Here is a 24,136-nt window from a genome sequence, read left to right as displayed (position 1 = left end):
AGGCATGACGCATTACTCCGTCTCCCGAGGAAGAATCCGGCCCGAAATTTGCGTGCCCGGGGTGCATTTGGCCCTGTCGCAGTTGCCTTCGTTCCTCCCATCTCTGTCTAATCCAACCCGGGTTTTGCAGACCCCTTCCAGATCGCTCCCATTTCTCCCCTCACCGGGCAAAGCGCCTTTACTCCACTACCTGCAAAATCCGCTCCAGGTCTTCCTCGAGCCTGTCTCCCCTCCCCCACTTCCCGTTCCAACGCGGGGATCCAGCGTATCTCCTTCCCTCTCCCGGTTTTTCCATAAGGGCTAGAGGTGGGGGTCGAAGGGGAGGAAAGTCCATCCCGGGTTTTCGGACCGGCCTCCGGTGCGCTTGGGCAGGTTGCAGCGGCCGGTCCCGGGCGGCGGCTCCGGGCCGGGTTTTGCGCGTGCCCGCCGCCCCCCTCCCGGAGCGGGTGCGCCGGGGAGAGGGGCGAGCAGGCGGCTTGTCATTGCTGGTGCCCGGCGCCCGCTCGGTCCGCGCGTCCTGCGGTGCCCACGGGCCCGGCCCGGCGCCCCCCAATCCGGCCACCCCGGGGGCGCGACGCCGCCGCGCCCGCCTACAACCGCGCCACCCCCCAACAAGCTCCGCGCCGCCCGCCCCCTACCCGAGCCCCCCGTGGCCACTGCGGGGAGCCCGAGCCGTCGGCGCGGGAGTTGTCGGCGCTGCGGCGCCCCCGCCCCGCCGTCTGCCGAGGAGGCCCCGGCGAATGGGGCCGCGTGGGCCCCGGAGCGGCGCCGCCGGGCGGCGGGGGGCTGCAGGGGCTTCCTAGCTGCCCCGTTAACCCCTCGGCTACCGCCGTCGGAGGGGGCTGGGAAGTCGCCTGGGCGCACACGTGCCGCCTCCGTCGGGGCCGCGGAGCTGCGGGGAAGATGCGGGCAGCTGTTGGCGCCGCCTCGGGGGGCTCCGCCTCGCCCCAGCCCCCGGAGCTCTGACGCCGCCCCCGCCCCGCCGCCTCCGCCGCCTCCCTCTCCGGGAGGGGCGCGGACGCTCGCCCCCAGCCCCGAGTCTCTGCCGCCGCGAGGGGGCCGCCTTTGGAGCTGTGTAATCCGCTTCTTTTTTTTTTTTTTCTAATTTTTGGTTGGTGACAGCGGTTCTGGGCCCCGCCACCCCTCGCCCGATTTCCCCCCTATCCCGGCTCCGGGAGATGTGCCGGGCGGGGGTCCTGGGTTCGCGGAGCCGCAGGAGAGACGCGCAAGGCCGACCCCGGAGCGGCGCTGGACAGGTGAGTGTCTGAGGACCCCGGGCGAGGGGGACGCCGTACCTGGGCCAGGTGTGGGGGCCGAGGTAGGGAGGATGGGAGCCGGGGCCTGTCCGGGCCAGGAAGGGGGAGGGGATGCTGGAGCCGCGGGTCACAGCACCTGAGCGCGAGGGGGATGGAGGGCGGCCTGCACCTCACCCCACCGGTGAGGGGGCCGAGAGGTGCAGCCCCGGTGGACTGTCGGGGGTGCGGATGCGCGGCCGCGGGGTGCCCGTGGGGGGAGGGGACCGCAAGTGTGCCCGCGCGTGGCTGCGTGTGCCCGCGCGCGCGCCAGCCTTTGTGGGGAAGCGGCGCGGCAGTGCCTGCGTGTCCCCGGTGCGTGTGCGCGCGGGTGCTTGGCGCCCTGTTTGTGTAGGTGTCTGGGTGTGAGCGGAGAGGGTGCGTGTGCGCGCCGCGCGCCGGCCCCAGCTCCCGGAGGAGCCGTGTCGGGGGCTGGCACCCCACGAAGCCGGGCTGGGGGGTTGTTTTTCTCTGGGAGGCAGAGGCGCGGGGGATGGGGAGGGGTCTGTCTGGGTGTCTGGCGAGCTGTAGCCGTCGACAGCATCTTCCCTCCGCGGTACCCGGTTAAGCCTGGGAAGCTGTTGGGTTTCATCCACCCGGATTCGGGCTTTGAGGGCCAGCGCTCCCACTCTCCCAGGTGTTCGCCGAGTAGAGCTTGGGGTTTCAATTGTCATCTTTCCATCTGCCTGGGACGGGAGTCGGTGCCAGAAGAGCCTGGGCAGCGCTGTGTGTGTGCTCCCGCCGTGGCCAAAAAGTGGCCCCACAGGCACACCGCCCCCCGCCAGCACACAGCCCTCACACACCCCCCCCGGCCCTAACCTTCCAGTCTCGGTCAGCACCCAGCCCCATCCCTGCCCGGCCCCTCACTGTCCCTTCCTCGCCGTCAGCTCCTCCCTCCCCCATCTCTCCACCCCCGCCCCCCGCGCGCACACACAGCCATGGCAGCTGAGTGGGTGTCCCTCCATCGCAGCCTTGAGACGGGGCCCCCTTTCCTCCTGGTTCCTGCAGAACCCGGGGCCTGGGTTCCTCTGCCCACATCCCAACATGTGGGGAGCGGTGGGGGGGGGGGAGGGGTTCAAGATGGCTGCCAAGATGGCTGGTTGCCTTTCCGCCTCTCTCTTTTTCTCTGCCTCTCTCTCCCTCTCGGCTTGCCCTGTTCTCTTCGCTGCTACAGGAGTCATCGATGAGAGGGGTTTGGACAGTCTGGGGGACAGATATGGGGGACACTTGAGAGTAGATGTCTGCTCAGGGCTGGTGGATCTCAATCCTGCTTGGGCGACAGGCGGGTGATCCCTGCCCCCCACTCCAAGCACCCAAGGGCCGGGCGGGAACCTGTAACCTGACCCCAGACCCCAACTCCTTCACCCCTGGGCCTAACAGCCTGGGAGCTGCCCGCCCTCCACCTGGTCTCCTAGGCCTGGCGCCCTGAATGGGTCATCAGGGTGTCCCACGGAGGGCCCCCAGGTCTCTCATTCCCTCCATCTGCCTGGTGGCCAGGGACTGGGCACTCTCCATGGGGCCTGAGTCAGGCCCCAGCTGTGGGGGCAGGTGACTTCTCCTTCTTCCCCATTCCCCCACCCCCAAATTCTAATGCCGATTTTATTACTTAAAAGTAGGATGAAAACAGGGAGAATAAGAGAAGGAATACAACCTTCATTATCATATCGAGAAAATTATCCGTGATTTTCCTAACTAGTAATTTGCCTGCCATGCCGTTCAGAACTGACTTGCCCATTAATTACAGAGATGAAAAATCATCTGGAAAGCGGAAAAGGGAACTAATTCGATCCCTGGCTGGCAGCAAGGGCCCCCATGCACCAAGCCACATAAGTGTGTGCTCACATGTGAGTGCCCGGCCTCCCCACTGGCCTTGCCACCTTCTTCCTCCTCTGCCTCAGGGAACTCCCTCAGGGCCTCAGCTCACCCCATGCTTGTCACTCCTGCTCTCCTTGGGGTGCCCGTCCCAAGCCCCTGATTGCTGCCCTTGGGCGTGGAGAGGATGCCCAGGCTTGGGGGAGGGCAGGGAGCTGGGGACCAGCCGCACCTGGGCCGTGGGGCCTGCAGGGAGGAGGTGGAAGGCAGGAGACTGGCAGCCTGGTTTCTATTCCCAGCCTGCCCTGGGGAGCCCCTTCTCCTGGGAGGCGGGCCATAGGGGGAGAGCTGGGGGGGGCATGGCCCCTCTGGAGTCTGTTTGCATCAAGCGGTCTGGTCCTGGCTCGGGCATCACCTGCATGTGGGGGGCTGACAGGAGAGAGCGTGGTGCTTCAGCCCCAGCCTGGGCATCGGGGTGGGGGTGCCAACCCCAGGAGGCTGTGCTGCCTGGCACCAGAGGGGGTGCCCCTGGTGGAGAACAGGAGGAGCGGTCTCCCCGCTGTCCCTGTCCCAGCCCCTCCTGGCCACAGGGAGCTGAAGTTGTTAGTCACTGCCCCCTCCTACCTCTCCAGCCAGACCCAGACGTGTGACCAAGGACACACAGAAGGCTCTGATTTCTGTGTGGGCTCCTCGCAAGGATTCAATTTCCAGATGCCAGACAGTTCCCCTCCTCCAGACCCTCCAGGGAGGTGAGGAGGGGGATGATGCTCCTGAGATGGGGGTTCCCTGGGTCCGGAACTGTACCTGACTGCACCAGCGCCCCTCCCAGCCCTGGGCTCAGCCACCCTGATGAAAGAGAAAGCGGGGTCCCAGGTGGGAGGGGGGGCTGCGGAACAGAAGCCTGGGAGCGGGTCCCACCGCCCTGAGAATCCAGGCTGCTGTGACCTGTGGTACCTGTGCTGTGATTAGGATGGTAACCTGGACGAGCCTGCATGTGGCCACGTGTCCGACAGGCTGGTCGCGTGTTCATAAGGGTCTCCTGGGTGCTAGTGTTTGTGAGTTTTGCAGAGGGGATGTGTGTGTGTTTCCATGTGTCAGGGGCTGTCTGTGTCTTGTGTGCACCTGCAAGTGTGTGCATGTGTGGCTCCTGGGAGCAAAGCTGGGCAGACCTCTTCATGAAACCCGTGAATATTTGCCAAGTGTCTTTTTCACTCAGCGCTGTGCTGGGGACTCCAGGGGGACAGTACCCCAGTCCTGTCCTCAGGGAGCTCACAGTCTAGTGACGCGAGCAATTTCAGTCAAGGGGCTCCTGTCATAAGATTTGGGGAAAAGGCATATATCTCTCCATCCAGAACGCCCAGAGTCCCAGCTGGGGAGGGGCAGGCCCTTCATCTTGGCACCCCGAGCATGGGGTGTCCCAGGGTCCAGACCTTTGTGATCTTCCCTGTCACCCCTTCCACCTCGCCCCCCTCTCCTCACTGCTCCTAGGCATGCAGTTCAACCACAGGCCCTTTGCACTGGCGGCTCCTTCGCCTGGGCCCCTCCCCTGACATGCAAAGCTTTTGCTCCCTCACCCACATCGGATGTCCTCTCCTCAGTAACCTTTATTTACCCCATGCAACCTGTTTAAAATTTCAGCCTCCCACCCGCCTCCTGACTTTTCCCTAACAAGGATGACTTTTCACACATTCTGTAATTTACTGATTTATTGTGTTTGTTGGTTTATTGTCTGTCTTCCCCGACCAGGACCCAAGCTCTTGGGGAATTTGTTCCTGGTTTGCTTTTGGACGCCAGGTGCCTAGACTCAGGCCGGGCTCACAGTAGGCGCTTGAGAACTCTTAGCTGAGTGAATGGAGGAGGGGGTCACCTCTCAAAGGACAGAGGCCCCAAGGGACTCCCCTTCCCTGGCTTTGCACATTGAGGGGTCCCTGTAGACCCTGGTCCTCTTGGGGAAGGCCAGCTCGGCACCTGTCCCATGCACCCACTTGTGAGGCAGCTCCCTGAGAGGGCTTCATGGGTGCCCAGTGTGTGAGGGTGTCCCTGTGGGCAGGCGTGGGGCAGTGTGCATATAGGGTTTAGAGCCCAGAGGGTCATGTGGGGGCTCCAGCCCTTGCTGGGGGTAGGAGTGTCACGGTCAAGGCCTGAGCAGCTTTGATCCAGGGGGACACTGACTCAGACTCTCATAGGATGATGGGACCCCCCCCCCCAACCTTGTTTCAGATCCTAGGAAATCAGCCAAGCAAAAGCCCCGTCCGCCGCCCACCTCAGCGCAGTGCTCAGTCGTTCAGTCATGTCCGGTCCTTTGCGACCTCATGGACAGTGGCCTGCCAGGCTCCTCTGTCCATGGGGTTTTCCAGGCAAGGATACTGGAATGGGTTGTCATGCCCTCCTCCAGGGGATCTTCCCGACCCAGGGATTGAACCCGCGTGTCTTGCGTCTCCTGCATAGGCACCCGGGCTCTTTACTACTGCGCCACCCCCTCCTACACCATCCTCCCCCAAATCCAAAATTTGGGGAAGATAAAAGTTGCAATAATTAGATGCTCAGGCTAAAAATAGCCTTGTTCCCCCGCTTCCCAAAACTAAAAACAGCCAGGGCCTTTCCCTCCAAGGCTAAAAATACCAGGCAGACCAGGAAGCCAGGTGGGTGGTCCTATCTGGGGTCAGGGAGGTGAGGCAGACAGGCTTGGGGCCCAGGACAGGGTCTCCCAGCCATGGCGTTCCTGACATTGGGGCTGTGTCATTCATTCTTTGGGAGGAGGCCTGGACTTTTCAGCATCCTTCGCCTCCACCCTCTACGCCCTGGTATCCAGGAGCATCCCCCCACCCCCGAGTTGTGACACCTAAAAGGCCTCCAGATTTTGCCAAACAGCCTGTGGAGAGGGGCAAAATCATGGGCCCTCCCAGGTGAGTACCACTGCTCTAGATCAAGGGTCTGCAGACTCCCTCTGTGAAGACCCAGGCAGCCAGTGTTGGAGACATTGGTGGGCTTACCAGCTCTGTTGCATAAACTTCTGCTGCCACTTTTTCTTAATCCTTTGAAAGCAGCCAAGCTCATTGACCAGGGGCAGTGCCCAGTCCATAGGTGGTCAACTCCCACCCTGGCAGACCCACCCACCCTTTTTTGCCCCTGGTGATGGAGGTCAGGGTGCCCTCGAATGCACCCTCATCAGCAGAGGGGCGAGTCTGGTGTTGTTTGTCCCTTTCACCTCCCTGCCCACACCCCCTGCCATTGCCCTGTGCCCACTCTCACTGGTTGTCAAACACACTGGCCCCCCCGAACAGCCCCAGGGCCTTTGCACAAGCCATGCTTGCTGCCTGGAATGCTCTTCTCCTCCCTGGGCACCTCTGTGGCTCCTTCCTCACCTTCCCAGAGCTTTACTGACATGTCTGGCCTTTCTCCATTACTGAATTTAACGTTGCAGAACACACACACAGACACACACACACTCCACTAGTCCATCACGGGACTGACTTTTTTTAGTGTTTTTTATGTCTGGCTCATTCACAGCTGTCTCTCCACACCTCGATCAGTGCCTCACGCATAGTAGGTGCCTCTTTTAAGAGACGTGTAGGGACTTCCGTTGTGTTCCTGTGGTTAAGATTCAGGCTTTCACTGCCATGTTCCCAGATTGGATCCCTGGTCGGGGAAACTAAGGTCTCACAGGCTGTGCAGTGTGGCAAATAAATAAAATAAAAGAGTCATGTAGAATTGCTGAATATTATTTCTAAGCCCACAACCACCATTGTGAGACTTGTGTCCCGTTTCCCCAGGGAAGAGGCAGAATGCAGCGGAGGGACCGTGGTGGGGGCGGGGGGAGTTGCTTCGTCACACAGCCTAAAGTGGGCACAGCTGGGACTTAAACCCAGGACCCTGAGACCTGGAGTCTCTTCCCTCTTGCCCCGCTGAGCACCATCTCCCCCGCCCTCTGGTCTCTGCCCCTTCACTGCCAGCTTGGTGGTAGCAGAGGGCCCCAGAGCCTTCTTCCATGTTCTGCCACAGGCCCTGACTCCCGTGACCATTTTCAGCACTGCTCTGCAGTACCTGGAGGCTTCCCCGGTGGCTCAGCAGGAAAGAATCCACCTGCCATGCAGGAGACCAGGGTTCGATCCCTGGGTTGGGAAGATGACCTGGAGGAGGGCATGGCAACCCACTCCAGTGTTCTTGCCTGGAGAATTCCAGGGACAGAGGATCCTGGCAGACTACAGTCCATGCGGTCGCAAAGACTTAGGCACAGCTGAGTGACTAGATAGCTACAGGACCTGGAATGTACGTGAGGCTTGTGACCGGTCAGGGAGCACCTTGGGGTGAAAATGGGTCTCGGGTCGCCGTGGTACCAACCCACTGTGGAGAGGAGCATCCAAGAGGTGGCCGGACGGCCTGTAAGGAAGAGCTTCCTGGTGGAGGGGGCTTCCCAGCCGAGGCCTGGAAGGGAAGGAGGGATAAAGTGGAGGGGAGTCGGGGAGAGTTTGTAAAAGGAGGGGACCCGCCCTGAGGCCAGAAAGAAGGCAGGCAGCTCAGAGGGTAGAAGGAAAGACATTCCCTGGCCGGGCAGGGAGACAGGACGCAGGTCCTGGGGGCCAAAGGACTGTTTTGGATTTATGTTTCTACTTGTGCACAGGGCTGAGGAGGCCTGGGAAGGGGTCAAGGCCCACGAAACAGGGTTAGAATGTTTAGCATGCGCTCCTTCTGGCCGCTTCGTAGGTGAGAACTGTGGAGGGCAGGCAGGAAGGGAGCCCAGGCCGGGGGGAGGTGGGGGCGACGCCAGTGTGGGTCGGAGGCCCCCAGAGCTGTCAACATGAAGGCTTGGGATGGGGCCTTGAGACCTTAGAGAGGGACCCGTGCAGGGCTTTCGAGACAGAGTTGACATGACTTAGTGGATGACCAATTGGAAGGCAGAAGGAAAGGAGGGGGAGGGGAAACTGCAGGTCTCCTGTTCAGACAGCAGGGTGGACCTAGCCAAAAGAAGAGGGCAGAGCGGGAAGCACCTTCTGCTCTCATCCTCACCCCCACACACATACAGAGTCTCATCGCCCCTCGCCCGAGTCTGGGCACGGCTTGTCCCCACTCGGGTCTCAGGGTGGGCCTTTCCTGGTGGTCCAGTGGCTGGGACTCCACACTCCCAATGCTGGAGGCCTGGGTTCGATCCCTGGTCAGGGAACTAGACCCCATATGCCACAACTCAGTGTTCATATCCTCAACTAAAGATCCCACATGCCGCAACTAAGACCTGGCCTAGCCAAATAAGCTAAATATTAAAAAAAAAAGAAGCTCCACCGCTCCCACCTCACTCCCGCAGGCCCTGCTCGCTCTGCCCCCTACACCTGCCCTCACCCCTTCCCACTGTCCCCTTTCTCTCTGGACCAGAGCCGCTCTCTAGCACATTCCTGCCTCAGGGCTTTTGCGTGTGCTCTTCCCATGGCCTGGATATTCTTTCTTCAGTACCTCGGTGGTTCACCTCCTCATGACCTTTGCTAAATTGTTACCTACGTGGCCAGGTGTTCCCTGACCACCCCATCTATGTTTGCATTGACACATATTCCCCCCCGCCCAGTCTTTCTCTGCTACAAGTCTATTTTCCTCCAAAGCACTTGTGACCAGTTGGGAACGAGGTAACTACCCCCTGAATGGATGACCTCTTCCAAGGGTCTGTTTCATCGTTGTTCATTAAACGAATTAACGAGAACGCTCTCCTAACCAGAACTGGGCATGCAGCAGAGAACCCGGCCAACCCATGATGGAATGTTCCTTGATGGGATAAATGGACTTTCAACTGCAGAGCCCAAGTCCAATTAGGGGAGCAAAATGTGAAGGCCCAGTGTACCGCCAGTGTGGGTACCAACACAGTCCTGGGGGGGCAGAGCCTTTTGGAGAAAGAGGGCACAGCATGCAGGAGTCCTCTGGGTATGTGGGTGAGAGATGTAGGGGGTGAGGAAAGAACAGGCCAGAGCAGAGAAGGTGGTGAAAAGGTAGCAGGAAATCCAGGCCTGAAATGCCATGTCACAGCCTCTGAGGCAATAGGGAGCCATGGAGGGTTGTAGGCAGAGAGTGATGGTGGAGTTTTCATTTTGCCAAGAGCACTCTGGGCGCAGGATGGAGATCAGAAGGGGCGGGAGTGGCAGATAGATGTGGAGACCAGGGAGGAGGCATCCACGGAGAAGGGGAGGCTTTGAATGGTCCCACCCCCGCCACTTGGCTGCCAGAGTGACCTTTTAAAATTTATAGGCAGACGAACCCCACCCTGTGGCGCCGACGTCTAGTGGGAGAGAGATAATAAGCAAATAAGTAAAACGCATGCCTGGCATGATAGGGATGAGTGCTGGGGAGAGCAGGATGCAGGAGTGCTGGGGCTGGCAGGACCTCCCAGGGCTGGCAGCGTCTGTGTAAAGACCTGAAGAAGGCAAGGGAGGAGCTTCGCACGTCCCTGGGGAGGAGGGACCAGCCCGAGCAAAGGCCCTGAGAGGGTACTGCCCCTGGTGCTAGTGAAGGAGGAGGAAAGGTGGACGGAGGTGAGGGTAGGGATGATGGGCAGAGCGCACAGGGCCCTGTGGGCCGGAGAAGGACTTTGCCATTTGCTCTGAGTGTGGTGGGAGCCACGGAGGGTTCTGAGCCGAGAGGGACCCTGTGGGGATTCAGGTGCTCACAGGCGCCCTCTGGCAGCTGTAGGGGGAATAGGCTGGGCTGCGAGGGTGGAGAGCCGGAGAGAAGGGGGGAGGCTGTCGGGCTGGACCAGGGAGGGGACCAAGGCGTGAGGACAGAGTGAGCAGATGCTGAAGGAGGAGACGCAGGAGCCGCTGTGGGGATGGGAGGAGGAGAGGTTCTTGAGCACCTCGGAGGACTCAGGCTGCTCTCTGCTGAGATGTTGGAAGATGAGGGGGTGGAGCTAAGGGTTCAGTGGGGACGCTGGCCTGACCCCCAACCCCGGAGCCCACAGGCCCCTTCCTGAAGGAGGTTATGTGCCGGACGCTCTCTGGCGCTGGCTCCATCTCTGTGATGGCAGTTTGTTAGTCCCAGAGTTGGGATGGGGAAATGGGCTCACAGAGGCCAGGAGGCTGGCCTGAGAGCGCATAGCACACAGCAGGTTCAGACCCAGGAGCCAAGTCCCTGGCCTTATCCCAGGGCCTGCCGCTTATGCACTCTGCCATGCCCGAGGGTTCCCTGGAGGAGGCGGGCCCGTGGAGCTGGGCTCTCCGGCTGCTGGGTCTGGGGAGGACTCAAGGCTGTTGAGGAGGGAGCAAGAGGAAGGAGACTTGTTCTCAGGGGGCCGGAATCCTGCTGGTGGTACCCCCCCCTCCAGGCATTCAGACTCCCACCCACTCAAGCACAGCGGGTTGCCATGGCAACCGCACTCTAGGGCAGGCTCGCGGCGCCCCCTCTCCGCCAGCAGCCGGTTCTCCTCCTGTCGCCCTCCCCTGCCCCATCCCAGGGCACCTGAGGACAGAGCCTGGGCCGCATCACCCGCCCCCAGGACGCCCCTGCTTTTGCCCCTTGACTTGAGACTGACGTGGGGCTCAGGCAAAATCAGAGGCAGGTGTGGGGTCAGTGGGCAGCCCGCTGGACCTGGGGGTCTAACACACCTGGGGCCCAGTCCCCCCTCTCAATGTGAGGGTGGAGAGCCCTGTTTCCCATGGGTTAAATTGGGAAACTCAAGTTTCCCAAACACTCAAGTTCCCTGAGGCTCAAAGTGGGGACAGATGCAGGTGTGGGCTCACCTGACCCCTATGGGCATGCCCACTTCTGAGGCTGCTCAGGCCTACAGAAGCAGCGGGGGCCCAGACGAGGGGCCTCTTGAGGGCCCCTCGGTCTCCCCAGCTCCCTGTGACCAGCCTGGGGTTCCAAGCCCCCTTGCCACTCAGGTGCCCTTGGGATCTCACATTTCTCTCCTATAAATGTGGGTATGCGCCCCCATCCTTACTAAGTTCTTATGAGGATTAAATGAGATACAGGCGAGAAGTGCTCGGAATGGGACACGGAGCTGTCAGCCGCCGCTCCTGGCCATTGTGAGTGGTTCTGGCAAACGGGAGGTCCCAGCCGACACCCCACACCCTATAGCAGAAAGGTTTTCCTGAAGTTGTGAGGCTCAGGGCCCATCTCCCATCTCTGCCTGCATACCACCACCCCTCCTGCCCTGACGCCCTGTGTGAGTTTGCTGGGGCTGCTGTGACAAATACTCCAGGCTGGGCGGCTTTAACAGAAATGGATTGTCTCCCAGTTATAGACACCAGAAGTCCAAGATTGAAGCATTGGGTTGGTTCCTTCCAGGGGCACAGAGAAAGAACCTCTCCCCCAGCTTCTGGTGGTTTGCCAGCAGTCCCTCACTGGAAGGTGCATCACACTGATCTCTGCCTCTGTCTTCACGTGGTGGTCTCCTTGAGTGCCTGTGGGTCTGCGTCCACGTCCTTTTTATGAGGACAGCAGTCTGATTGGATCAGAGTCCCCCCTACTGGGGCTTCCCAGGTGGTTCAGTGGTAAAGAATCCACCTGCCAAAGCGGGAGAAGCAAGAGACGAGGGTTTGAGCCCTAGTCTGGGAAGATCCCCTGGAGAAGGAAATGGCAACCCACTCTAGTACTCTTGCCTGGGAAATTCCATGGACAGAGAAATCTGGTGTGCTGCAGCCCACGGGGTCACAAAGAGTCGGACATGGCTGAGCGTGTGCGTGCATGCGCATGCACACACACACACACACACACACACACACACCACCCTAATGACCTCACTCATTTTAACTTGATTACATCTTTATCTCCAAATAAGGTCCCATTCTGAGGTGCCGGGGGATAGGGCGCCAGTGTATCTTTTCTGGGGGGAATACAATTCCATCCACCCCAAGGCCTCAGGGCTGGTCAGGCCTGGATCTCCCAGGTGGTTCCCACCTCACCACGTCTAACCTCAGTTCCTCACTTAGGTGAGCACCAGGTGGCAGGAGAAACTCCCCAGGGCTGAGTTGGTGTGCAGTCAGGCCAGGAAGAGAGGGAACAGAACTGCAGTGCCCAGCCCCCCCCCCCCCCCCCCCCGCTCCAACCCTGAGGTGGGGACAGCCCTGGGGATGCCTGGGGCTTCGTGGGGGAGCTGCTCCAGGGGTGGGGCTTCCGGGAGCAGCAGCAGCCCATGGGGAACACTTAATGTGCCCCTGAGGCAAGGATGCCCAGTCTCCGTGGGTCAGGCTTGGCCCCTAGGTCACAGGGCAGATGCCCTGTCTAGCCGTCCCCAGCACCATTCCTGTGTTCATTGGTAAATATTTGTTTGTGGACCTATTATACATCCAGGCTTCCCTGATAGCTCAGTGGTAGAGTCCGCCTAGCAATGCAGGAGATGCGGGTTCGATCCCTGGTCCAGGAAGAGCCCCTGGAGAAGGAAATGGCAACCCACTCCAGTATTCTTGCCTGGAGAATCCCATGGACAGAGGAGCCTGGCGGGCTGCAGTCCATGTGGTCGCAAAGCATCGTACACAACTGAGCAACTGAACAACTAGTACTGCACATCTAAGTGCCAGGAGACAGCCTCGGGAGCTTCCCGTCTTGGGGGCAGGGGAGGAGTACAAAGGAAATCCACCAGTGGACAGGTCAAGTCACGGGCAGTGGCGTGATCGGTGGGTGTGGGGGCGACAGCGCAGCGGGGACGCCTTGTACTCACTGCACACCAGGCGTAGCCCTGCGTGTTCCCTGGGTGTGAATTCATCATGCTCTGCCGCTCCCCTAAGCAGCAGCCCTGTTTTACTGAGAGAAAAACGGAGCCGTGGGAGGTTTCGGGACGGTGGGGATGGGACAGGCGGGCGCTGACTCCCAGAGGCCATGGTGCAGGGTGGTGGGGGCCCAGCTGCACCTCTGAGGAGGGGACGTGAGCTGAGATCTGAGGGACACAGGCCAGGACTGCGTGGTGGGAACCAGCGTGGCCAGAGGAGCAGGGAAGGGGCAGGAGTGTGGTCTCACAGGACGTGGAGGGGGAGCCCTGGCAAGGATTTAAGCGGGGGAGCAGTGTGTTAAGATTCTTTTTTTTTTCCTTTGGGCTGCGCCACGTATCTTGTGAGATTCTGGTTCCCCAACCAGGGATTGAACCCGGGCCACAGCAGTGAAATTACCAAGTCCTAACCCCTGGACCGCCAGGGAGGCCCCAAGATTGTCTTTAAAAAGTCCCCTCTGTGGAAGAGACTTATGCACATGGGGGTGGGAGGGGTGGAAGGACAGGGTGGGATGAGTGAAGACAGTAACATAGAAACATACGCACTACTGTATGTAAGATAGGTAGCCAGTGGGAATTAGCTATGTGACTCAGGGCGCTCAGATCGGCGCTCTGTGACAACCTAGAGGGTTAGGATGGCGTGAGAGGTGGGAGGTAAGCCGGAGAGGGAGGGGATGTATGTATCCCTGTGGCTGATCCGTGTTGATGTATGGCAGAAACCAACACAATATTACAAAGCAATTATCTTTCCATTAGAAATAAATAAATTGAAAGAAAACGTTCTCTCTGTGAAAACAGCCTAAGTATCCATCAGTGATGAATGGATAGGAAATTCCCTGGTCATCCAGTGGTTAGGACTTCACACTTTCACTGCCTAGGTGTTAGCTGCTCTGTCTTGTCCAACTGTTTGCGATCCTAGGGACTGTAACCCCCCAGGGTCCTCTGTTGATTGGATTTCCCAGGCAAGAATACTGGAGTGGGTTGCCGTTGCCTTCTGCATTCACTGCCTAGGGAGCGGGTTCAATCCCTGGTCAGAGAACTAAGATGCTGCACATGGCATGGCCAAAAACAAAAAAAAATTTGACACATCCAGACTATTAAAATAGGTAACTAATAAGGACCTACTGTATAGCACAGGAAACTATCAATACTCTGTAGCGGTGTATACAAGAAAAGAATCTTTTCAAAAAGTGGATATATGTATATGTATAATGGATTCACTTTGCTGTATACCCAAAACTAACATAACCCTGTAAATGACTATATTCCAATTAAAAAATAAATTTTTTATCCAAATGGATGAAGAAATGTGGTCCATTCGTACAATGGAATATTACTCAGCCAGAAGTAGGAACTCAACTGACACACTCTTCCACATGGGTGGACCTCAAAAACATTTTGCTGAGTGAAAGAAACCAGACGCAAAAGGCTACTGATTATCTGATTCCACGTGTATGCGATGCTCAAAACAGGCAGATCCATAGACACAGAAAGCAGATGAGTGGTTGCCAGGACCTGAGGGGAGCGGGGAGACAGAATTCTCGACTAGCAGGTACCAAGCTTCTGGTGGCTCAGATGGGAAAAAATCTACCTGCAATGCAGGAGACCCAGGTTCGATCCCTGAGTCAGGAAGATTCCCTGGAGAAGGGAATGGCAACCCACTCCAGTATTCTTGCCTGGAGAATCCCATGGACAGAGGAGCCTGGTGGGCTACAGTCCATGCGGTCGCAAAGAGTCGGACACAACTTAGCAACTAGACAACGGGGTGTATGTGTGTGAGATACTACAGTCTTTTAAAAAGCCCCTCTGGCTGCCAGACGGAGCCAGGGATGTGGGAGTGGAGATGCTGGAGGGCAGCAGGGAAGGGATCAGGGCTCTTTGGTGAAAATAGGAATGCCCAGATCTGGAGGACAGATGCCGAGAATGGACAGACAGACGCTGGGCTGTTCTGGAGATGCAGACCCCGGACTTACTCCTGAACTGGCTGTGGGGGTGAGGGAAGGGGAAAGCCCAGATTTTGACTCCTGGGATTCTGACCCAAGGCCCTGGGAGGATGGTGCCAGGGGGGACCATGCCCTGAAATGGAGAGTTTGGTCGGGCCTGGTCAGGCTCAAAGTGCGTTGGAGATTCAGACAGAAGTGTAGATGTGAGGAGAGAAATGGGGCTGGGATTCAGAGGCGGCAGTCGTCACGGGTCCGGATGGTGTCTAAAGGCATGATGCCAGTGGAATCCCTGAGCGGGGTGTGGAAAGGAAAGAGGGCTGAGGTCCTGGGGTTCCGGGGACTGGGGACAGCCCGGAGGAGGAGAAGAGCAAGCTCCTTCATGGATGCTTTGAGTCCTGACCCTCCTCACTCCGGGACAGCATCCTCTGATGGTCCTGTGCTGGCTTACTGTGTGTGCGGGCTGTGGTCCTTACAAGAACCCTGCAGAAACATGGTGCCAAGGGAACTGGGGGGGTGGGGAGGGCCCACTCAGGGCCTGGGGGCGTGAAATGACAGAGTCGGACCCCAGACCCATGTTGGCCGGCAGTACCCAGAGCCTGGCATTCGGCAGCCTCTTCAGCGTTAACCAGACGCTAACCAGTTTAATCCCTTAAGGGAGCCAGAGGGAGAATGCTGACCAGTTAAACTCCCTAGGGGAGAGTCAGGGAGGGGAGCATCTATCAGCCTAGCATCAGTTCCCCACTCCACCCCGAGTCTGGAAGGTAGAAGATGGGGGTGGGAATGAGGTGATGCCCCCCTCCGCCGCCCCGGACCATGTAAAATTGTAGAATGCTGCAAAATGAAACTATCCAGGGCCACATCTGGACAGGGTTGTGGGATGAGAGAGATTGTTGTGGGCTGAGGATGTAAAGGGGAGAGTTTGCTGAAGGCTGGGAGCTGGGGAGGGTCCTGGGGGTTGGGGTGGGGGAGTTGCGCTGGGAAATTACTTTCCATTTTTCATGAGAGGAGACAGGCCTGGAGGGACATCCTGCCCCATGAGTCAGCTGCCCAAATCTTTATTTCCTGAGAAGCTGTGCTGAGTCCCTGCCCTCAACTGGCTCATGGTCTAGTGGGGAAGGCTGACAATAGACCTGCTTATACAAAAAGGTGATTTCAGGGCCTTCCCTGGTGGTCCAGTGGTTAAGACTCTGCGCTTCCACTGCAGGAGTCAAGGGTTCGATCCCTGGCCAGGGAACTAAGATCCCACAAGCTGCGCAGTGTGACCAAAATAAATAAAAATAAAATAAAAACAGGGCTAAAGGATGGCGAGCGAGGTTAGCGGGAGTGGTGGGGGCGGTCGGGGTAGGTTGCTCTGCTGGGGTGACCTTGAGGTTGAGCCCTGAATGATGAGAAGCTGCAGCAGGCGATGGGGTGCTGGGAGAGTGTTCCAGGCAGAGGAGCAGCCCAGGCAAGGGCTCAGGCCGGAAGGAAGCTGGAGCTCCTAGGACCGGGGGGAGGGTTGGATTGGAGAACGTGGTGGCACCAGGTCACCCCGCAGCCCCTAGTCCTGGTAAGGAATAGAGACCCTGGGGAGAGCAGAGGGGAGGTTAATACTCAGATTCACATCATTAAATGATGGCCTTAGCGCCGAGTGGAGGCAGCGAGGCTGGGAAGAGGAGGAGGCCAGGACAAGCCTCTGGGGGCAGCAGGATGGTGGCTTGGGCCCTGGGGAGTGGGCAGATTGACAAGGTACTTTGGAGGGAGGCAGAGCCCATGGAACTTGGTGGAGGAGCTTATGAAGGGGAGGGGAGCAGAGGAGTTGTAATTGAGGAGGATTCCTAGGTTCAGGTTCTGAGACTGATTCAACGTGGAGAAGGGAATGGCAACCTACTCCAGTGTTCTTGCCTGGGAAATCCCATGGACAGAGGAGCCTGGCAGGCTGTAGTCCATGGGGTCACAAAAGAGTTGGACATGACTGAGCAACTGAACAACAACTGTTCAACATTCAGGCCTGTTGTGGAAGCAGGACCAAAACAATGCAATGATCTCTGCCTGTGGAGGGGCACATCCATTAAAAAAGAGAAATAGTTACATTTGAACCAAGGTCTAAAGGAGGCCAGGGAGCAGAGGAAGAAGCAGTGTGAATAACTGGCAGGCAGAAGATTCCTCCGGAGGAAGTGACTAGTGCCAAGGGCCCGGGGCGGGGTCTGGGCTCCTTGAGGAAGAGCAGGAGGCGGGAGTGGGGCCAGGGAGCTTACTGGGCTGGTCGGTGGGGGGTGGGGGGTGGGGAGGAACCAGTCATCAGGGCTCTCTTGTGAGATTCCAAACTGTAAATAAGAGGCTTGGAAAGTATGAGCTTGTCCCTGGTGTTGAGCCCATAGGACAGACTGGGGGGACGGGAGAGAGGACAGACCAAGGGTTTGCGCACTAGAAGTGAAGTGAAAGGTGCTCAGTCATGTCCAACTCTTTGCGACCCCATGGACTCTGCAGTCCATGGAATTCTCCAGGCCAGAATACTGCAGCGGGTAGCCTTTCCCTTCTCCAGCAGATCTTCCCGCCCCAGGGATCGAACCCAGGTCTCCCGCATTGCAGGTGGATTCTTTACCAACTGAGCTATCAGGGAATGAGAGCCAGTTAAAACATGGGGTGCTGGAACCTGCCTGGTGGTCTAGTGATTAATAATCAGCCTTGCAATGCAGGGGGTGCAGATTCGATCCCTGGTCGGGGAACTAAGATCACACATGCCACAAAGCAACTACACCCATGCCCTGCAACTACTGAGCTGGTGAACCACAACTAAGAATGCAGCCAAATAAATAAAAGAGAAACTATTTTTAAAAAAAGAAACACGGGTGCTGACCCTCCTCAGAGAAGGTACATTTCTAGCAAGTTTGTGTCCAGGCTGGTGCCCCTGGACCAGGGTCATGCTTGGAGAACCAGGGTGTAGATGAAGCAAAGGACCAGGCGTGGAGATCTGGGTGTCCCATCTTGGGAGTGTCCCAGGGGAGACAGAAGCAGTGAGAAGAGGAGAGGCTGGAAGGGAGAAGAAGTGGTCAGAACCCGGCTCTGTGCCCTCAAAGCCGCTGTGCCCGGGGAAGGCAGACTGGGGAAGGGGAGGGCTAGCAAGGGAGGACACACAACTCCTACCCCTCCTCCAGCTTCCCCAGCTCCCCCAGGGGCTGCACCCGCCCCTCATCCAGCCTGCCTGTCTCCAGCTCACCCTGAGGGTCCCCCCGAGAGGAAAGAGGGGACTTAGTTGTCCCTGGTCCCTGATCTATGGCGCCAGCCAGCTGGATTCTAATTAGCTTCCAGAGCCAGAGAGACAGGAAGCCAAGGGGCTGGGGGTGGGGCCCTGGACTCCTGCCCAAGACCGGGAGGCTGCAGGCCTGGGCCAAGACGCCTGGGTCCCCCACCCTGGACACCGTGCTGGATGAGGAAGCTGGGCTAGGGGAGACAAACTGGCAGGGTCTCGATTTCAAGAGGCTTCCAGAGGGTTCTCCTCTGGGATGGAGGGTCTGGGGCCTGCCTGGGTGCAGGTGGGCTCTTAGCTGGCACTGCCCGAAGAATTACCCCAGCCACCTGGGGAAGGGGGGCTGGCAGACCCCAGGAGGTGCTTCTGGGAGGTGCCCAAATGGGTGGGTCCACCTGTTAGGGTGGGGGGGTGTGCAACATGAGCCAGAGGCCTTGGAGGGGTCAGCCTCTGGCCCAGGGGTGCCGGCTTGAGGGAGGTTCATTGACCCAGCCCTCTTGGGGGGGGGCGGGCTAGAGGCCCTCGGGCACCTGCAGAAAGAGAGGGGACCTGCCCTCCTCCTCGGCCCGCCCCTGCCCCCCGCCTCACTCTCCCTGTCCTCCACAGGCTGGTGGACCAGGCCGCGGTGCCCACCCGGTGATGCGGGGCGGGGCCCCCTGCACAGCCCACTGAGAGCCGAGCACGCACCCCCGGCCACCACCATGGCCCGCCTGGCCGCTGCGCTCTGGAGTCTCTGTGTCACAGCCATCCTCGTCACCTCAGCCACCCAAGGTAGGTGTTGAGGGGGCCGAAGCAGGGGAGGGGGGAGGAAACCCCGAAATACCCCCGACCAGGGCTCCCTTGGTGGCTCAGCAGTAAATAACCTGCCTGCCAATGCAGGAGACCTGGGTTCGATCCCTCGGTTGGGAAGATTCCCCTGGAGGAGGGCATGGGAACCCACTTTTTGCCTGGAGAATCCCATGGACAGAGGAGCCTGGTAGGCTCCGGTCCGTAGGGTGGTAAAAGAGTGGGACATGACTTAGTGACTCAACAACCACAACCTCCTGATCCCTTGTTAGAGAATCAGGCCCCCACCCAGCCTCAGTTTGGCAGAATTGGAGCAGATGAAGGCTTGGTGATCACACACCCTGATTCAAGGGGTCCCCAAATCAGCCCCTCACCCCCCAGCCCAGAGCTCCAGGGCTCGTCCCACCCGCAGTCCTAGAGCCTGGGATTTGGGCTGTGGCCTCCAGGACCGGGACCGGCCTTTCTGGTGAGGCGATGCCCTTCTGTCTCTTGTGTGTGTGCGCGTCTCTCTGTGATTACATCTCCGAGGCTCTCGCTGGGAAGAAGGCTTAATTAAAGCATGCCCGCTGACGTTTATTTAAAAACAACTAATTATCCAGCTCGGCCCTATGCCGGCCCCGGGATCCCGCACACGCCACAATTAGTGCCCGGAGCCTGCCCGCCCACCCTCGCCTGATTACTCAATTACTGTCCCCACAGTGGGCCCAGGCGGGGGCAAGGGCAGCGCGGGATGAGAGGCAGAGAGAGGAGGCCCGCCGGCCTCGCCCTCGCCCTGGGGGTGCCCCCTGCCCCACCCTTCCCAGCCCTGTTTGGAGGCCGCTGGTGGTGGGCCCTGCTCCCCAGCGCTCCCTCACACAGAGAGCCTCAAAGGTAGAGGGGGCGTCGTTCAGCCGTGCCACCAGGCCTTGGCACTGCTCCGGCCAGCTGGCGCCCTCCGCTCCCGCAGCACCCGCGTTCTCTACCCGTCCAGGTCCTGCCCCACAGCCCCAGCTGGGCCGGGCGGGGCTGCTTCCACCCCCAGACCCATCTGAGCCATCTGAGCCAGCCCTCCACCCCCAGCCTCCTTCCCAGGCCCAGGAAGGACTAAAATTAGACGTGGGAGCAGATGGCGCTGGAGGAACACATGTAAAACTTTTCCCCAAGTGGGACTCAACTCACCCCAAAAAACCCCGAGGGCCTGGCTGCCAACCCCGTTGGGCCCCCAGCTGGCATCAGAGGGACTAGATCGCAGCAAAGGGGGCCCGTCTGTCTCTGCTGCCAACGTGCAGTGGGACTTTCTCTTTATCCGCCAGTGACAGTCTCCACGTTGGCGGCTCGGGACCACTCTGTGCATCCCTGCTTCCCTTGGACCCCCGGCATAGGCCTGGCTGGGACCGGTGTGCAAGAAGGTGGCTGCCCCGGCAGGCATGGATGGTGCTGAGCCCACTCTGTCCCACAGAGACGAGCTGCCTTAATCATCCTCCTGACAGTAGTAATCAGGGGCCTGTCTGCTCACTGCAGACCAGTTCCACTGCACCCCCTCAGCAGAGGCCCGTGGGGTAGGCGTTGTCAACTCCCTAGAGAAGGAAGTAAGGGCCCAGGGGTGTTCAGTGACTACATGAACCCACCAGCCAGCGAGTGGCTGCCCTAGGATCTAAACCCCGGACCTGGCTCCTGAGTCCCAGCTTGCAGTCCCTGAAAGGCATAGGAAGGGAGCTGACATGTGACAATGCAACCCCTCCCAGAGCCAGGCACGCCTGTGGCAGGTTCTTCCATTGTCATGGCAACCCTAGGAAGTTTCCCAAGTGAAAGCCAGGGGCCCCCTCCCTGGGATGCCCTCACTGTCCACAGCACCTGCTTCAAGAACATCTTCTAGCACAGAAGCCTCCCAGTACAGCCCTGGGCTGTAGTTTGCCCATTTTACAGATCCGAAAACTGAGGCCTGGCGAGGTGCCAGAAGCAGCTGACCAAACGAGAGTGTGCATGAGAATCACGGGTGGATGTACCCCTTCACCCCCGAGATCAGCAGGCCGGGGTCTGGGGGCACTCAGAATCTGCATTCCGAACACAATGCAGATATGCCCGGGGCCACACCGGGAGAAACCCTGGCCCAAAGGACCCACCTGGCCTGTCAGCTGGGAAGTAGCAAAGCCAGGCTCTGTGGTTTCTTCCAGAACATTGAGGACATTCCCTTCTACACCCTCCCTGCTCTCTGCATGGGGGTGGTGCGAAGTTAGAGAAGTGCCCCAGGCCACTCTCAGCTTTGATGATTTGCCTGAAGGATTCATGAAATTCACAAACACCATTATTGTTGTTCACTCACTCAGTCGTGTCTGACTCTTTGGGGACCCCATGGACTGTAGCCCGCCAGACTTTGCCACTGAGCCACAAGGGAAGACCATCCCTTGCGGTTATAGTTGATCACTGCTGGCTCAGATGGTAAAGATTCCTCCTGCCAATGCAGGAGACCCAGGTTCGATTCCTTGGTTGGGAAGATCCCCTGGAAAGGAAATGGCAGCCCACTCCAGTATTCTTGCCTGGGAAATCCCACGAACAGAGGAGTTTGGCAGGCTACAGTCCATCGGGTCACAAAAGATTCGGACATGATGTAGTAACTAAACAACAACATAGCTGACTACAGTGAACTGACACAGATGAAAATCAGCCAAGAGAAGAGGGGCATGGGGCAACATCAGGAAAAGTTCTGTGCATGGGGGTTTCTGGTGGTTCCCTCCCAGGGCAGTCGCAGACAGCAGGAACTCTCTTGGCAACGATGAGCCACACCACGCATGTTATACTGCTAACTGGGGAAGCTCTTCTGAGCCTTGGTGTCCAGAGTCTTTACTGAGGCTCAGTCACATGGACATGGCTGGCCTCAATCTCCAGCCCCTCCAGAGGACAACTGATGCATGACCCAAAAGGCCTACCTGAAACCTCATTGTTAGTGAACTAACTATTAATAGCTTGCTAGGACCATCCTGACCAAGTACCACAGACTGAGGGGTATTCCCTCCCAGTTCTAGAGGCTAGATGTCCAAGATCAAGGTGTCGGCAAGGTTGGTTCCTTCTGAAGGCCACCAGGCTCTATTCCAGTCCCTTCTCCTTGGCTCATAGATGGTCATCGTTTTCCTCCCTGCGTCTCCACGTCGTCTTTCCCTCTTTGTGTGCCTCTGGGCCCAAATTGCCTCTTTTTATAAAAACACCATATTGGATTTGTTGTTGTTCAGTAGCTCAGTCATGTCCGACTCTTTGCGACCCTATGGACTGAAGCATACCAGGCTTCCCTGTCCTTCACCATTTCCCAGAGTTTGCTCACACTATGTCCGTCGAGTTGGTGATACCATCCAACCATGGCATCCTCTGTCAACCCCTTCTCCTCCTGCCTTCAATCTTTCCTAGCATCAGGGTCTCTTCCAGTGAGTCAGCTCTTCGCATCAGGTGGCCAAAGTATTGGAGCTTCAGCTTCAACCTCAGTCCTTCCAATGAGTATTCAGGATTTATTTCCTTTAGGATTGACTGGTTTGATCTCCTTGGTGTCCAAGGAACTCGCAAGAGTCTTCTCCAACACCAGTCTGAAAGCTTCAATTCTTCAGCATTCATATTGGATTCGGGCCCACCTTAGTGGCCTCATTTTAACTTGAGTACCTCTGTAAAGATGCTATCTCTAAATAAGGCAGGGGTCCCTAGCTTCTGGGCCGCAGACCAGTAATTGACCATGGTCTATTTGGAATCAGGCTGCAGAGCAGGAGGTGAGGGGTGGACCAGCAAGTGAAGCTTTATCTGTATTTACAGCTGCTCCCCATCATTTGCATTACCACATGAGCTCCGCCTCCTGTCAGATCAGCAGTGGCATCAATATTCTCATAGGAGCATGAACCCTACTGTGAACTGTGCATTCAAGAGGTCTAGGTTGCACGCTCCTTATGAAAAACATCCCCAAACAATCCTCCCCATACCCCTGTCCGTGGAAAAAATTGTCTTCCATGAAACCAGTCCCTGGTGCCAAAAAGGCTGGGGACTGCTGTTCTATTTGGGGGACCCCAAACATATTTGGGGTTAGGGCCTGATTTCAGCATATGAATTGGTGGAGGGGGGGAAGGCCTGATTTAATCCATTAACAGTTCACACAGGCTACCCTGGCATGGCTCCAGGCCCCCAAGTAAAGACACTCTTCTCACAAAGGACACTACAGGGGCTCACAGGGCACCTCCCAGGAGCCAGACTCTTCTTGGGCTGGGCTAATGGCCTTACTACACAAGTGGGCACGCCGAGCAGCCCATTTCACAGATGAGTAAACTGAGGTTCATGTAGCCCGATACAGTCAAGCTGGAGGTGGAGCCTCTTCAGAGGGGTGCGTGCCACCCCTCCTGGGCCTGGTGGTGACCGACTGCCTCCCCCGTCTCCCTGCAGGCCTGAGCCGGGCTGGGCTCCCGTTTGGGCTGATGCGCCGGGAGCTGGCATGTGAAGGCTACCCCATCGAGCTGCGGTGCCCGGGCAGCGACGTCATCATGGTGGAGAACGCCAACTATGGGCGCACAGACGACAAGATCTGCGACGCCGACCCTTTCCAGATGGAGAACGTGCAGTGTTACCTGCCGGACGCCTTCAAGATCATGTCCCAGAGGTGAGGGGCTCCAGGAGAAAGGGGTGGCAGCAGTCCCGAGGGTCCCCAAATCAGGTGCCTGTCCTCTGTGCGCCCCGTGGCCAGCACACCCTTTCCCCTTCACCCTTCCTTGTAGGCATTCGCCACGTTTCCTGAGCAACTACTAGGGCCCAGGTGCCATGCAAACAGCCAGTAAGACCCAGCCCACCCCCCGTCAGCCTATCACCTCCCCAGGCTCTACCCTTCGCCAAGAGCCCGTGGCCTGCAGATGCTCACCCCAAGATTAGCGGGGGCTTGCAAGTAAGAGCCATAGCAGGACAGGGGGAGGTGTCAGAGGAGCTGAGGGGTAGCCCAGAGGGCTTCCCTGAGGAGGTGACATCTGAACATGGACGGCAGAAGGTTATGTGCTTGTGTCAGACAGGTGTGTGAGAATGTGAGGGAGGGAGTGAGTATGAAGACTGTTCCTTTCTGTAAGTGTGTGTTTGAGTGGGGGGGCGGTGTACAAAGCTACACACTCAAGCCAGACCACCTGGAGCTAGTCAGCTCTTCCTTCAGATTTTACGCAGATTTAGGACTTCCCTGGTGGTCCAGTGGTTAAGAATCCGACTGCCAATGCAGGGGACACGGGTTCGATCCCTGGTCCGGGAAGATCCCGCATGCCATGGGGCAATTAATGCCGTGTGCCACAACTACTGAAGCCCGTGCGCCTAGAGCCTGTGCTCTGTAACAAGAGAAGCCACTGCAATGAGAAGCCTGAGCCCCACAACTAAAGAGTAGCACCCGTCTCCGCAGCTAAAGAAAGCTAGCACACAG

The 24,136-nt window shown here is 58.4% G+C and overlaps 1 protein-coding gene across 3 annotated transcripts in view; it reads left to right on the top strand.

Annotated features, from left to right (window-relative positions):
• The first annotated feature begins 473 nt into the window (after positions 1 to 473).
• ADGRL1 (adhesion G protein-coupled receptor L1) overlaps positions 474 to 24,136 on the top strand; it is a 49,761-nt gene continuing 26,098 nt past the window's right edge. For all 3 annotated transcript variants that reach the window (XM_043466922.1, XM_043466921.1, XM_043466920.1), the window contains exons 1-3: positions 474 to 1,256; positions 18,562 to 18,726; positions 23,131 to 23,344. In XM_043466922.1, the coding sequence (XP_043322857.1) occupies positions 18,657 to 18,726; positions 23,131 to 23,344 (284 nt within the window). In that variant the 5' untranslated portion in view covers positions 474 to 1,256; positions 18,562 to 18,656. The remainder of the gene's footprint in view (positions 1,257 to 18,561; positions 18,727 to 23,130; positions 23,345 to 24,136) is intronic.

The sequence above is a fragment of the Cervus canadensis genome, chromosome 4, assembly GCF_019320065.1.
Source record: "Cervus canadensis isolate Bull #8, Minnesota chromosome 4, ASM1932006v1, whole genome shotgun sequence".
Taxonomy (NCBI): Eukaryota; Metazoa; Chordata; class Mammalia; order Artiodactyla; family Cervidae; genus Cervus; species Cervus canadensis.
Note: the sequence above shows the minus strand (reverse complement) of the source record. Positions and strands in the feature narration are given on the sequence as shown.